The 15607-nt window shown below is 35.8% G+C and overlaps 1 protein-coding gene across 1 annotated transcript in view; it reads left to right on the top strand.

Annotated features, from left to right (window-relative positions):
• The window catches only part of CC2D2A (coiled-coil and C2 domain containing 2A), a 43876-nt gene that overhangs the window by 20395 nt on the left and 7874 nt on the right, over positions 1-15607 (top strand). The window contains exons 15-26 of the mRNA XM_026052402.1: positions 706-862; positions 2065-2212; positions 4354-4492; positions 5071-5274; positions 6166-6258; positions 8140-8231; positions 9601-9765; positions 11028-11133; positions 11817-11926; positions 12033-12129; positions 12636-12734; positions 15026-15202. Of these exons, the coding sequence (XP_025908187.1) occupies positions 706-862; positions 2065-2212; positions 4354-4492; positions 5071-5274; positions 6166-6258; positions 8140-8231; positions 9601-9765; positions 11028-11133; positions 11817-11926; positions 12033-12129; positions 12636-12734; positions 15026-15202 (1587 nt within the window). The remainder of the gene's footprint in view (positions 1-705; positions 863-2064; positions 2213-4353; positions 4493-5070; positions 5275-6165; positions 6259-8139; positions 8232-9600; positions 9766-11027; positions 11134-11816; positions 11927-12032; positions 12130-12635; positions 12735-15025; positions 15203-15607) is intronic.

Below are 15607 nucleotides of genomic sequence, written 5' to 3'. Positions count from 1 at the left end.
CCAGGAGGATGTATTTTTCAAAGGAATGGCTGGTCCTGTTAGATAATTCAACGCTAATAGTTGAGGGGAAGGAGCACTACCCTCTGCTGTGTGTTGCACAAATGGCAAGAGATGCACAATAGTGCTGCTGCAGTCTGTGCTGTTCACTGACACTTCTTACTGTCTACTTGAATTTAAAACTTCTCAGTGGGGAATAGGAAGAAAAAGGGCCTTTTTGCTGATCTTTACCTTTATTCAAATCAATGTGTCCAAAGCTGGCCAGGGAGGAGGAAAGCAGCCTGCAGGAGTGGGTGCCTCAGCCCTTTACTGTATGGGTGTCTTACTGAGGCAAAACCCCTGCAGCATCTCCACCCATGCCAGTGCCTCTGCTGCGAGCACCTTAGTAAGCATCATGTTTTATGATGATACTCATTAAGCTCTAGGGGCTTTTTATACTGTGCTTATGTGCGTTAGACAGATGAGGAGTGTATACTCAGTCTGAATACTCAGTATTCAGACTGAGCTTGCTGTTGGCAATTGAAATGTCTACTAATTCTATATTTTGAAATGTATGTATTTTCAAATATACAATTCATTCACAATACAATTGTTTTAATTTTGAAACAGTCATGAAGCCTTCTGTCTGAATATCTTAATATATGCTTTCAGTTCTTTTATTGTGAAAAAATTAAGGTTTTTACTATTTTATGACTGTGTTTTTTCTAGATATATGAAACAACGGGCATTAGCAGCACGACCTTGTTGGCTGAACTGTTCTTACCTGTCCCTGAGACTACTGTTCTGACAGGCAGTGCTCCTATAGAAGAAATAGAATTTAGCAGCAATCAGCGTGTGATGTTGGACCATGAAGGAGTTGGCAGCGGTAGGATCTCTGAGTGTTCCTCAATGCTTCAATGTTTCTCAATTTCCCTAAAACCACGTGAAAGTAATCGCCTGGTCTGAGTTTTACAGTAAATTCCATTAGGAGCATTTACAGCTTCCATAACTAATGTTGTTCTTATTATGATTATAAAGAACTTATTGTTCTTATTAAGATTCTTAAAATTTGCTTTGGATTTTTTGTCTTCCCCTTACTAATTTTAATCTATATGAAATAATAATGAGTGTGGTTATTTCTTGGCTCATATTATTAACAAGCCTCTACTAGCTATAGAAGTTTTCTTATTATTTAAGTAGTCAAACTTCTGGCACAGAAGTGCGAGCAGATGGTAGTAATGAGCATAGCTCCACTGATTTAATGTTTTAAACCGCCTGAAGAACTGCTGTAAAAGTACCTAGGCAGACAAATTCTTGGTCTTCCTATTTGCTTTGATGGCTTCTTGGTAAAATACTTTATCTCAGGGACTACAAACCAGAAGGATAAGATAACGAAGAGGTCGAAAACAGTGGCATAAGAATAATGTGTGTTAGCATACAGCTTAAATAGTAAATTTATATAATAAACTGCATCAAAACTGCATTTGCAGTACATGAAATGTATAGATCAAGACAGAGCAAAAGAAAAGAAAAAATGTGGAGAAAATTAGTGTTGAAGAAAATATTATGACACACGTGCCTTTAAAAGTCATTGACCATCATGGGTATATATGGGATTGTGTGTCAGATCTTTGGGACTGACTTGACAATCACAACTAATGTTTTTTTGACTCTGAATTTCTCTTTCATTAATAACAACATCAGACTGGATTTGAAAATTGCAGAAAAGCTTAAGAGATATGTTCACAAAAACAACGCACATCTCTCGAGGCGAGGGAAAAAAAGCCTTTAATTCATCATTAGAGGGAGAAATACAGTTACAAGAGGGGATGTTTATGAAGCACAGCCTCTTTTCCCAGTCCAACCTGGAAACCTTTATCCAGGTGAAATGGAATCTTTCAGTCTCTTTGCAGAGGAGAGTCTTCACCTGTAACATACAGCAAAATCAAGCTATTTCACATCCTCCTCCTTACCTAAGGGCTCAGGTTTTCTCACTGAGTATTTTCAAGTGTTAATGTTTTAAAAGAGGTCCAGGTGTTACGTGTCTAAATGCTTCAATATGTTACCTTGCTTTTATTTTTGTGATAGGTGTGTCGTTTTCCTTTGAAGCTGATGGAAGCAACAAAATGACTCTAATGACCTCTGGGAAGGTATCCAATAGTGTCTCTTGGGCGGTTGGAGAAAAAGGAGTCCCCTTAATTCCTCCAGTTGCTCAGCAAAACACAGGAATTGCAAGGTAATGTTATACAAGTCTTTAGTATTTCCAGGAAAATTGATTATTTAAGAGTATTTAAAGAATAGATGACCTTCCTAATCTAGAATCATCCTATATTTTTATCCCCCTCAGTTTAGAAACTTTTTCCTTTGCACTGTAACCCTCTGCAGATATCACAGGGTATACAATTTTTGGTCAATAAATGCTTGCCAGCAATTTCATCTTTTATTATGAGATTCATAAAAAATGTTAAAAGCTGAAGAAAACACAAGCTAGTTAGTTAGTTTTTATAATACTCCAATGGAAGATGTAGGTACAGTCCACTTTTCTTTTTTTTTTTTTATCCTCTCTGTTTTCCTAAGAACAGAAGTTCCAGTATCTAAGCTGCACGTAGGGAGGCTATTGGGATACTTTTGGGATGGTTTTAAACAGCATTCCTACAATTAATGTTTACAGATACCCAGGAGAAACAGTAGGTGTCCATGTGGTGGGGGCTGGGAGAAGGAGGGTGATATTTTTGATATTTGTGAGTTAATCAGTGAAAAACTCACACCTGTCATTTAATTTTGAGATAATGCTCATGATTATCTTTCACCAGAAATCTGTTAAACAGAAATTAATTATTCCCTTCAGAACAATATAATTTACCTTCTGTCTTCAATTTAGGCATGGTTGATACTTTGCCCATTTTATTACTATTGTATTGTTTCTGGCAAAGTTAAAGAAATTATATATAAATTGGATATTGCAGTAACCTTGGTTAACTTCATTATAAAGCCTTAAAGGTTTCCTGTGCTTCCTAATACTGAGCAAATATTTTTGCCAGCTGATGAGTACTTTCAGATCTCATATTTATTTAGAGAAGATACTGGATTTCAAATAATTATGTTACTATTTTGGACCTCAGCTGTATCCATTAGTTACTCTTATGTCTAAGCAGAATATGAGTAATTTGCTAATTTCGTTGAGACTAGAATAGTATGAGAATAAAAAAGCAGATTTATTTACTTAAATATATTCAGAAAAGCTGACTTTAAACTCATCAAACTTCTGTCACACTAGGCTCTCACTATAGTCAGTGGAAAAGTAGGCAACTCCAGAAGAACTTTTCTTAGATTTCTTAGAATTTTTTTAAACTTTCCTGATTTTTCTTTTAAATAAATGAAGAACAAAAACTCAAATTAACATCCCTAATAAAGTAGCAACATTTAAAGCCTACAGTGCAGTCAGGGCTCTGACAAATAAATTGGAGATGGGATGTAGGGCTTGGGGATTTAAGACACCCCTCCACAAGCTTCTAGTGCATCTGTCTCAACCTTTTTCCACCTAGCATTTCAAGCTTAGCCTAGAGAGACTATCTTTAAAACACATGCTCTTGCTTTTTAATGATACACCCAGTCAGTGACTTCCTTTTGCTGAGACTTGCAAAAATGGATGCCAACTGTAAATCTGGGAAGATTTTTAAGGATAGCTTGTTAAAACTTTTGTGTTAAATTGCCTCACAACATGAAAGTTGAAACATGAAAGATCTTATTTCTAGTAGCCAGCAACCTGGAAACGTGTAGTTATATTATGAATGTTCATATCAATAAACACTTTTATCATAGAAAAATTGCAGGAACATATTTTCTCACTATAAGAATGTGGTCAAATTCTGTGCTTTGGCCATGAGTGCAGTTGGAAAAGGCATGGGAGAGATGGTACCAAGTTCCCTTCTACCCAGTTCCTTGTATTTCCTCCTCATTTTCCTTTACAGTTCATCACTTCTTCAGCTGCACAGTTGCAAATATGGGGGAAATTGTGTTATAAACAAAACCACAGAATTTATAAAGGTTTAAATAGGCTAACTTCTCTGCTACAGCTTTTGTTTGGAGGGATTCTTTTTTTATTTGAATCATTTAAATGGGCAGTTTTACAGTGTTTTCCCGAAAGGAATGGGTTGTTTTAACTGAAGAAGTAAAGATGATATAGAGGTGGAAATCAGCAGGCAGGGTCTGTCTGCAGCGTTCCCTAGAGGAAAAAGGTTCCTGCGTTTGGCATAGGGGAATTTACTAGTCCAGTTGTGGCACCCTCCTCCCCTCCCTGCCCCCCTTTTTTTTTCCATATTGCAAAGACGTTTCAATTTCAGATAAAATCATCTGTTATCAATTGTCTCTTTGTAGTGCTTTAAAGAGTATTGATGCAATTGCATCCATTGGCACATCAGGCTTAACTGACATGAAGAAGCTAGCTAAATGGGCAGCAGAAACAAAACTCGATCCAAATGACCCAAATAATGCAGCCCTGATGCAGCTGATTACGGTAAGTGGCTTTTGCGGAGCTGTACGGCTAGAAATAAAGATTTATTAATCCAGTAGTATTCCAGTGATGCAAAACTGATATCATGGATTAGTCAAATGGATTAATATATAAAATAAAAAATTTGAATTTTATGTTTCTTTAGATGGCACATGCTTGTGTACTTGAATGGTGTTAAAAAGGTAATTGTTAGCAGGAGGTGCATGAAGAGATTTAGTGTATTGTGGAAGTTAGAAACTTCCTAAACATTGGCAGGAGGAGCTATTTATTCATCTGAAGCTATGCAAGTGAGTCACTTTTACAGGACAGCTTCCTAAATTACTCTTTATAATCCTCCCACTTTTAAATATTTTATTTATTTAAAAAGGAAGTAGAATTTTAGTATTACCTTAGGTTATTATGCAGTTTGCTCAACAAAAACATGCTTTTAAATATAGAATGTTTCAGTCTCAGTTCAATCCATCTCAAATGCTTTTGCTTAAAATGAACATCCTTGCCATATATGTTTGAGTCTTTCAAAAGTATATTATTGACTTTTCTTATTCAGTATCAAAATGCTAATAGCTATTTGTCTGACTTAGGTTGCCACTAGTGGAGAGGCGCGTGTTCCTGATTTCTTCAGACTGGAACAGTTGCAGCAAGAATTTAATTTTGTTACTGACGAGGAACTTGATAGATCAAAGAGATTCCGACTCCTGCAGCTCAGAAATGCAGAGGTGGCCGAGTTCCGAAATTATAAGGAAGTCCCTTTGCATGAACGAGAAATCAGTGAGAAGATATTCCAGGTAAAATGTTACCTGGAATTATTTGCAGTATGTTCTCCAGTAAAATGTCCTTTTTTTAGTTTTAATGACAACAAAATTTGACATGCAGTATAGACATTTGGTCCCTTAAACAATGTATAGCTGTGCTGATGAGGAAAAGAAAATGAGAATCCTATTCCTTCTATCTTGTGCTATTATTCTAATGTAAGTCAGCTTTAACCTTTCCTTAATTTAAGACATTTTTTTCTTAAACATCTCAAAATTCTTTGAATAAAAGTTGCATCTGTCAGTATAGCTTTCAGTGTAGTTCTGAGGTCCGCCAGAAGACTGACTAAAACTCTGAAAGCTACTTCTTCACTAAAATTTTCTCCATGAGCTGAGTATTTCTCCTAAATATTTCTCTTGTGGGGGTAACAAGTATTGCTATCAGTCCATCGATTAACCTTCCTAAACTGTTATCAAACCTGAGGCAAAGCAGAATCCCACCTACTAAATCATTAAAGTGCTTTTATTTTCTTATTTCATATAACCAAAGATTTTGTCGTGATATAAAATCTCTTCATTTCTTGACTATCTTGTAAAAATAGTTCAACAAATGCCTCACTGGCAGAGTTTTACAATGTTTAGACTCTGTGAAAACTAGTTCTATACGTTAAAATGCAGTTCAAAGTTTAGGCCATCTGTGAAGAGTACATCTCTTCTGTATACGGAAGTGTATATAGAAGCAGTGCCATTATACTGTGCCATACATTAGTAATGTGCCATACATCAGTACTAAGAACAGCCTTCTAAAGTTCTGACATCTCTTTTGATTTACTCTGACCTATATGTTAATGAAATATCTACTATTGGTCTTATATATAGTAAATACTATATGTTTATCAAATCACAAATTTCAGTAATTATCTTTAGGACTATGAGAAGAGACTACGTGAGAGAGATGTGGTTGACAGCAAACATTACCTAGATGCACGCAGAGCAGTTGTTGCCAACTATCTGCAGAAGGTAAGCCGTAAAAAATGTGCAGCCATATTTCTTTTAAGCCATACTCTGCTCGAATGTATTTTTTTTCCCTACATAGTAAGAACTGGTTGATCTCTAAGCATGACCTGAAGATGTCTTCAAAATTCCAAATTAGTCTTGAAACAGGTTTAATTGCATCAGTCATACTCAAACCTCTGTTTGTTTTATATGTTTGAAAAAGGTGCACTACACAGAATGAGCAAACATTCAGGTATTCATTCATTTTTCTCTTTCTCTTCACTTTCCTTCTTGAAAGCTGTCGTGCTAAGAACTGGCATTATTTCTGGGAGAAATAATGTAACCATTTAATGCAATGCAGAGAATATATCCTGTCCTGCAACCAAAGGCAGAGGGCCTGTGTTCCATCATGTTACCTTCATTAGTGAATTAGAGTATCATCATCTTCCCTTTATCTTGGCTTTTTTTTTTCTTCTCTTTTTTGTTCAATCTGTTCTCTTTTCATGCAGATTCTGTTCTTGTGTTATTCTCTTATGGTGACTTTTTTTTATCCCTATGTAAATAGATTTGAGGAAATGCTGGTCATATATCCAGGTAAGGTTTGCAATTTCAGAGTATTTTGGCAAAGGAGGAAGTGGTAAAAGCATGGCTGGGGATTTACCGGTATTGGAAGGACTGAAAGGTGAAATAAATCCTAGCCAGCTGGCAGAACTCCTAAGATTAATATGAGGATAAGACTGATTTGATATGAGATGGAGCACATTGTGTATTAGAAATACTACTTCATAAGAGAATCAAAGACAATAGAGAGTGATTAAATCTTCCAGACAAGTCCAGGAAAATGCCAAGGCTGACATTTAATATGGTAGTATTAAAAGTTGTTTTTAACAAAGCTTTCAAGTCTGTCAGACTCTTATACTTTGCATGGTGTTAAAGTGTGTACTTAAAATGCTGTTTATGGTGTTTAAGGAATACTAGAACAGTATTACAGAGAGAAACACACATGGTATCTATAGTCTGAAGTAGAAGTAGTCTTTAAAAAATAACGTGGATATTTTATACTTTCATGAACTGTCAGGTATACTTAAAAATTAGATAGCTCCCATCAGATCTTAAATTCAGGCCACTCTGAAATATGATCTTTTTTAGATAGATATGATCATCATATCATATATAGATATGATCATCATCATCATATGATCTATTTTAGATTATATAGATCATAGATCATATTTGATCTAAATTTAGATCTAATTTGATCTTATTTGTGGGAAAAAAAAGTTTAAGTCCTCACTCTTTCAGTCTTCCTCAACATATTTTTTTAAAGGGCAAAGACGTTCACCTGTGCGCTTTAGTCTATCACTCCAGCATAGAAATGAAATGAATTGAGAATTTAAAAAATACCTTTATTGGAAGTCACAGTACTTGTGAAATATGCCTTACTGAGTGTCATGAGGTCCAAACAGCTTTATTCCCCATAATTAATACTGTATAGATTGCCTCACAGCCTTTTCTGTAGCTTTATTTAGGTGCCCCAAAAGGATGCTTTCAGTGTCATTTATTGTTTTGATTGTGATCGTGAGCTCTTTAGTTTTTTTCTGCAATAAGCTAGAGCTTCATTTTCTGATTGTATGATTTTATATATTCCTACATTTGGGTATCTAGAATGTCTACAGAGAAAACATTGTACTTACAGAATAAGTTTATGTTATGTTCTGAAACAATATCTGTTGTAAAGAAAATTTTCCTTACTGTGAATCTTTTAAAAATTGGAGAACAGAATTAATGTATACTTGGGTTTTGTTGTTGTTATTGTTATTTATTTTTGATAGACAGAATGCAAGTAATTACAGTGATTCTTGGATTAAAAGCCTTATTTTTATCTCTCTCCCCTGCCATCCACAGGTCCGAGAATCAGTAATAAACCGTTTCCTAGTAGCAAAACACCATTTCCTCCTCTCTGACCTAGTCAATGAAGAGGAGATTCCCAGTCTGGGGTAAGGAAGCCATCTGTATTGATTCTAAATCGAAGTAATTAATTTAAAAGCTTTTTTTTTTTTTTTTCCTTCCTTCAAAGTATAGCAAGATGTCTAACTTTTTAATATTATTCTATATATAATATAGTCTATAGTTTTCCAAGCACTGTTTACATCTCTGACACCTTTGAGCGTGGAAATAAAAATGTATATCAAAGCTTTATCTTTTTTTTATCTTTTATCTTTTATCTTTATTTATTATTAGTTATGCATCACCTTTGTATTTTTATTTGAAATTCCATACTTGTCGATTCTGACATTTCTGAGTTACCACAGCATAGATGATTCTTAATATTGTTTGCTGAAAAACTGTGTAAGTAAATATGTCACTTTGTTGTAGAAGTTGCTTCTGTTCACTCGAAGTGTTACACCCTAAAGTATGTCCCAAGCCTTGAGAATCGACAGAATAAATCTAAACAGTCCCATCTGCTGGAGAAACAGAGACTTGCTCTCTTCCTGGTTGTTTTTTTTTTTTTTTTTTTTTTTTTTTTTTTTTTTTTTTTTTCATTTTTTCAGATTACAGAATAAAAAAAAAATTTAAATGAGGCTATAATAAGCTTTGGAAATTCTTTTAAATTCAATGCTTTGTTGATATTTTATCATGAATGCCAATTCAAGTTAGTACTATTTGCCAGTCAGCTTAGTAGTTTTAAAATGTAGTAGTATCATATTTTTTTAAAGTAGTTATTATTTCAGTAGATCACAGTTCTTTATTATTTCAATAACAATTTAATTTTCTCAAATGACAAAATACTGCCATTAGCTGTGAGTTTCTAAGTAGATGTTAGAATGTGCTCTGTCATTTTTAAAGTTAACAACAATGATGTGCAAAAAGAACCTTCTGTTTTATATTCTTTTCATCTTTTTTCCTTTGTTTCTGCTTTGCCTTGGGTTGTAAGATCTGAGGGTCCGGGGTATGTTGTGCCATATTAATTATGTTTCATTTCTGTAGCCTGTTGTTTGCTGTAGCTGTGAAATTAGATTTTTTAGTATATTTGCTTACTGGTCATCATCTGCTAGGTACCCTGTTTATAATGTGGTAGTTTTGATCTCTCTGGAATTTGTCTCATTTATATTTTACCTAGTTTTGGAGAAAAAAATTGTTTTTGCACATTTCAGTTAGAATCTATGAAATATAAGACACAACTGGGTTGTGTGCTAAACAATTAAAGCAATCAGATATTTCATAGTTTTGCATAGCATTAAGAAGTGTATGTATTTCCCTTTTTTGTTGTTAGTGCATAATTTGCATATGTGTACTGGTAGCACTTTAATTTTGGATCCTGTGCAAAAATGGCTAAATCCTTGGTGGTTTTTTTACAATTATTAGAATTTTGGGACTCGGCATTTTCAAATTGGCAGAGCCAAAACGACCGCTAAAGCCAAGAAGAAAGGAAAGGAAGAAGGTGACAGCACAGAATTTATCAGATGGAGACATAAAATTATTAGTGAACATCATTAGAGCTTATGATATTCCAGTGAGAAAAGCAGTGAGGTATGTTTAAATACCTGTTTTCAATAAGTATTTCTCTATTTTTTCAGATTTGCATTCCAGTTTCAGCTGTTTTGGAAACACCTGAAATAACTAATACTGAAATTCAATGTCATGTACTATTTTGATCCTGGTGATGAAAGCATATATACATTTATGTTGTTGTTTATTATTAAAGTACTGTTATTTTGTAAACTTACATTGATCATTTTTCAATACTTGCTAAATTCCAGAAATATTTTACAAAAAATTATATTCATCTGCCTGAGGAAAAAACTAATTGGAAGCTAGTTTACTGCTTTGACAGCTTTGTAAGGCAGGTGATGGTAGATGAATTATACTTGAAAAATCTGTTAAACAGTTCATGAAGGAGAATGCTATTTAAAGCAAATTGATTATTAAGACTAATTAGACTGACTGATTTTAAATGTGATCATTACCTTCAGGCCTGTTAAGGAAATGCCTGCGCTGCAAGATGCTGTGTCATGGAGAGATGCTAAGTTTCTTCTGGACAAACTGGTTCAGTTTGACTAGCAATGTATTAGCACAGCATTCTTCCTTTTCCTCAAAACCAATGTACGTTGCTTCAAACATGGTTATTTTCAGGCCAACTGATTTTTTTTTGTGCATACAGAATTGAGCCCCTTCTATTCTTTTATCTACTCACTGTAACAAAGATTCCATTTCATTTTTGTAAATAAGTTCGCACTGAAAAACAAGCAATTCATAGTAGAAACATCTTGATGAAAAGGGAAGCAAGATGAAAGCTTCAATTCATTGTCAGTATTGCAAAAATAACTCAAAACAGTGCCAATCTTCTTGCATTATACCATGTCTTATTTCTGTCTGCTTTCTCAGTTTGAAAATAATACTCTTTTATAATCTCTACTTTATTATATGTAACAAAAACATTATGATAAGTTTGTAAAAGTACCTATAATTTCTTTCCTTCCCCCCGCCCCCCATGGATTGCTGACTGTATAATACTTATATGGGTTTAATTTTGTCATAGAGGCCTTTCACGGATACCATGAAGTCCACACAGTTCAGGAATGATGTGGGGATTTGCCTACACACTTGCTAACACTAGCAACCTTCTTTTCTTGTTCTTTGGCTAAATAAGTGTGTTTCCTAGGTTAAAATCATACCAAAGAAAATCTCAGAAGCATTTCTAAAATTGTGCATAGTTAATAGATGATGTTAGATATTCCTACTTAGTAATGTGCTTTCTGCCATTTCTCATTGCTGTCTGTTTTCTCTCCTAGCAAACTTCAGCAACCATCTAAACATTCAAGGTCCTTTAATGAAATGTTTACAGCCTCTCCGTCAGCTCAGAGCCCAGGCGAGAACATAGATTGGGTGCTGAACCAGGTATATTGTAAAGCTGACAAAATCACAGCAGTCATTTGTTTATAACAAGTTAGGAACATTCCTCTTTTCCACAGAGAATAAGTTACCATCAAAAAGGTATCTTACTAGTAAGGTGGGTGTGCCCATTCCTTGAGCTCCAAAAAGCTAGGATAAAGCTGGGAAAAGTTCAGAGAAGGGCAGTAAGGATGTCAAAATAGGGAATAGGTACTGTGCAATGAGCAGTGGTAGGACTTTTCAGCCAGAACATCAATTACTGATAGTAGGGGAGAAGGAGGAAAGTGCTAGAGATGCACGATGTTAATAATACAGAGAGTCTGGATAGAGATTGACTGTTCAGTGGCTTGTTCAGTACAAGAAGTAAGGAACCTTAAATACAACTCAAAGGTGCAATGTTCAAAGCAAACAGAAGCAGGTAGTTCTTTATCTGGCACTTATTGAAATGCTAAAATATAAACGCTTTTTGGAAATGCTAACATATAAAAATAAATTTTAAAACTCATAAATGCTTAAAAGCCTAGGAGTGTAAATTTTTTAAGCCTCCTTAATGTGTATTTGTCTGAGCTGGACCATTCTGACCTCCACAAAATAGAGTTTTATTCTTCCAAATATACTGTAGATAAAAAATCTAATACGTTCTACGAGATTTAGAAGTGCATTTTCTTAGTTTTGATTGCATTTTACAGGTTTTAGTCCGTCCTTTTGTAGAGGTTTCTTTTCAGCGAACTGTCTGCCGGACAACAACAGCAGAGGGTCCAAACCCGAACTGGAACGAGGAACTTGAGCTTCCATTTAGGTATGGCAAAGTGAAACCAAATCTTTTCTGAATGATAATAATTCAATTTGAGCATATATATTCAAGTTTTGTTTTATTCAAATGATTTTTTATTTCACCTTGCCAGAGCCCCTAATGGTGACTACAGTTCCCACAGTTTACAGTCAGTGAAGGATGAAGTGTTCATTAATCTTTTTGATGAAGTGCTTTATGATGTTGGAGAGGTAAGTTCATACTGGAGGAGCAGACTTGAGTGCAGGTCTTTTTGTTCTCTTTTGTCATTCCTTACATTATCTAGTCAATACCATAAAACACTGCTTCCAATCAACAGAGGTTAATTAGGTTTTCATAAAATTGTAGTTTCTAAAGGTCCTTTTGCATGGCAAAACATTTAGCAAAATATTTTGTTGGAAGACCAGAGCTTATCACACTTTGGGAAGACTGATGAACTCCATCAGGTTTTTGAGTTCTCCATCACAAGTTATAGAGGAGTTGAATCCTGAAGTGTAAGCAGATTGTAGCACATGAACTGTGACTTTTCTGAGTGTTTGTTCAGCATCTGACAAGCTTGAAAAGCATGCAGAATAATCACTGCCTTATAAGCAATTGATCTTACAGAAAATTAAAGATTAAAGCAATAAAGAATTTCTATTAATATCGTGATGAAATCATTGATTGACTTAAAACTAAGTTTTCTTGTCAAGTTTTATATTAGTCTGCTTTTTAATAGGATGATCATGAAAGAGGAAGTGGAATCCACACTCGAGTTGAAAGACACTGGCTGGGATGTGTTAAGATTCCATTTACTACTATATATTTTCAAGCAAGGGTAAGTGTCTTAACACTTTATGCACAGTAGCAGGCATTACAGAACATAATTTTCATGAGATTCAAGAAAGTACAAAATTCTTTCCATTACTGACAAATTTTGAAGAGTGTCTGATCAGTGCTAGTCCACTTGCTCCTGCTAGGTAGTACCTTCAGCTCGGGAGGGCAGTCAATGAAACTGAGTGTTGGAAAGCTGCAGTCTTCCATTGAATGAAGTTTGTGTTGACTTAAGTAAGAGACGAGTAGCAAGAAGACCTAGCTTTCTTTTTATAAATCCTTGGCCATTTCGTACAGACACTATCGTTATTATAGCTCAACAGACAGGGAAGAGCACGAGCTCTTTTATTCTTTTAAGGGAAGTGCTCTGACTGCAGAATTAATGTGTTGGGCGTGAAGTTCACCTGGGTGTAGTGTATCTGCTCACAGCCCTTTGAGGCTTAAAGGGCAGACTTAAGCACTTCAGTAGATTTCTTACCAAAGGATGATGAAGGACAAAGTCTGCAAAGATATTCAAGGACTGAGATCAACCTCTATTCTTCATACTTTTTTTTTTTTTTGATATATCACTCTTTATGTTGTAAAAACAGCCCAGTTGCAAGATTCCTGTCAAATGAATTCTTGATTCCTCCTTTGAGGAGGTGTTCCAGGATTGTCTGCTGTTTGAGAGTGCCCGGACAAAGTGTGAGTGCCTGCACAGTTCTTCCCAGCATTAGGGATCATTTGCATTGGAACAGGACTTCTTACTGAAATGGAAAAAATCTGCTTAGCTCTGCAGTTACATTAAGGTGCATCTTGTAATTACATCTCAGCTGCAAATGAAGCATTTCTTCATCCTGTTAGACTGACAGCACAGCAGAATTTCTGAGTGGTTTGCTTAGAGTCTTCTCATCAAAACTAAACTTTTTTCTTATATGTTTGATGAGAGAGACCAGTGAGACATTGGTCACCTGTTCATCTTGCGCTGTAGATGTCCTTCCTGATAGCAGCCACCCCAACCAGAACAGAAGACTGGCATTTGTGGTTGGTGCTTCACACACTGCTTATTTTAAACAGCATAAAATTTTGCAGAGTGAGTTCTTAATTCCATTCAAATCAGGAGATTAATCCACTTAATTCTTGTGTATATACTTGTAGTGCTGACACTTGTCCAGGCAAGCGGGGGCAAGCCCTCTCTTCTGACAAGTCCTTTCAGAAAAACCTTATCTCCTGTTTGTGATAGGAGGAGGAGGTTCCAGAGGTCTGGTGAGTCTCTCATAGCACTCTGCCCTGGCAAAGTCAGCTGACTGGACCCAAATCCAAATGCACTCAAGCAGTTTTAAGCAGCTTTTGTGTGGAGGGTGTCCATCTGCAACGTGCCTGCGCGTTCACTCCAGCATTAAGTTACTCCCGAGGCACGTAGGTGTGGTGCTGCCTGGGTAGTCCTGTAGCCCGTGTTTTACCAGCTTCTCTGAGTCCAGGGAAATAGTGCTCTGTGGAGACTGTTGCTTCCAGTTTGGCACAGGCCAAAAATACTCACAGAAAATACTCACAGGGTGATTACTCAGCTGCAGGTATTCCTTGAGAAGTGTTGGCATATGTGTATATACCCAGAGCTTGGGGTCATCTCATCTTCTGGTGTAGCAGCTCTGAAAGGCTTTCAGAATTTAGAGACAGAAGAATAAAGTAGATCTGACATTGACCCCTCAACATTTATTTATATGTATATATATACACACACATATATATATGTATATGTAAATATGTATGTATATATATGCAAAATAGATATATAAAAATCTGTTGGTGGGTAAGTGCTTTTTGTGGCTAGAACATTAGGTGATAGGTACACATTACCCTTCCTGCATGATGTTAGTCTTCAAACATTTGTGTTTTGCTTCTTTCAAAATACTTACACTTGGTGGATCTGCAGTGTACATATGTATGAAAAAATATTTGTTTCAGTGAAAAGTGGTGAAAGGCTTATGTTCTTTCTTGCAGGAATGTGTGTGTGTGACTTTTCCTTATGTTAAGTATTACTGTTCATAAACAAAAGAATCTGAAATCCTGTTGCAAATAGCTTCATTTCTCATGTTTTCCCCACAATCAATTAGTATGTACCATATCTGATTTGTACTTCAGAATAAGATAGAAATCAAAACAATAAAATGAGATTTGAATACATGTAGTAAAGGTATATGAGAGATAAATTTTGCTTTTTTGCTTTTTGTTGTTGTTTTGTTTTGTTATTTTATTGTTATTTGTGGTTATGGAAAGTTGATAGTACAAATTAGAATTTCTGTGTTTATATGATAGATTGATGGTACATTCAAGGTGGATATTCCTCCAGTCCTTCTTGGCTACAGCAAAGAAAAGAACCTGGGAAACGACCGAGGTTACGATTCTGTGCGAAACCTGAGCGAGGGCTCGTACATCACGCTGTTTATTACCATTGAACCACAGCTCATTCCTGGAGAGTCAGTCAGAGAAAAGGTAATTAATCACCAACTGACCAACTGATTATTGCTTGCAGTGGTGCAGCTTATGAGATGCATATATTTCATGTCCTGAAGGACATGAGTGCAAGTAGTGAGTGTTCCAATTCGAGTTTTTGGCTCAAATCAATATAATTAGAATTATTTTACTAGTATTTTAACCGGTCACAAGTAAATGCTGAGATGCAAGGGCATCTTTTTTGTATATTTTGTGCTTTTCGGTACCTGCTCTACCCAGTTCCGTGCCATCAGCAAAGGTGCTGAGCAGGCACTGTGTTCCTTCTCCCAGGGCACTGGTGAGGAGGTTGCATGATGCTGGACCCAGTGTTGCCCCCTGGGGTCCCTGCTGGCTGGCAGCCTCTCCCTAGGCTTGGTCCCACTGTCCCTGTGAGCTCTGCCCATT

The sequence above is a fragment of the Nothoprocta perdicaria genome, unplaced genomic scaffold, assembly GCF_003342845.1.
Source record: "Nothoprocta perdicaria isolate Ctin4 unplaced genomic scaffold, notPer1 scaffold_88, whole genome shotgun sequence".
In the NCBI taxonomy this organism is placed as follows: domain Eukaryota; kingdom Metazoa; phylum Chordata; class Aves; order Tinamiformes; family Tinamidae; genus Nothoprocta; species Nothoprocta perdicaria.
This window is presented reverse-complemented; position numbering and strand designations above follow the sequence as displayed.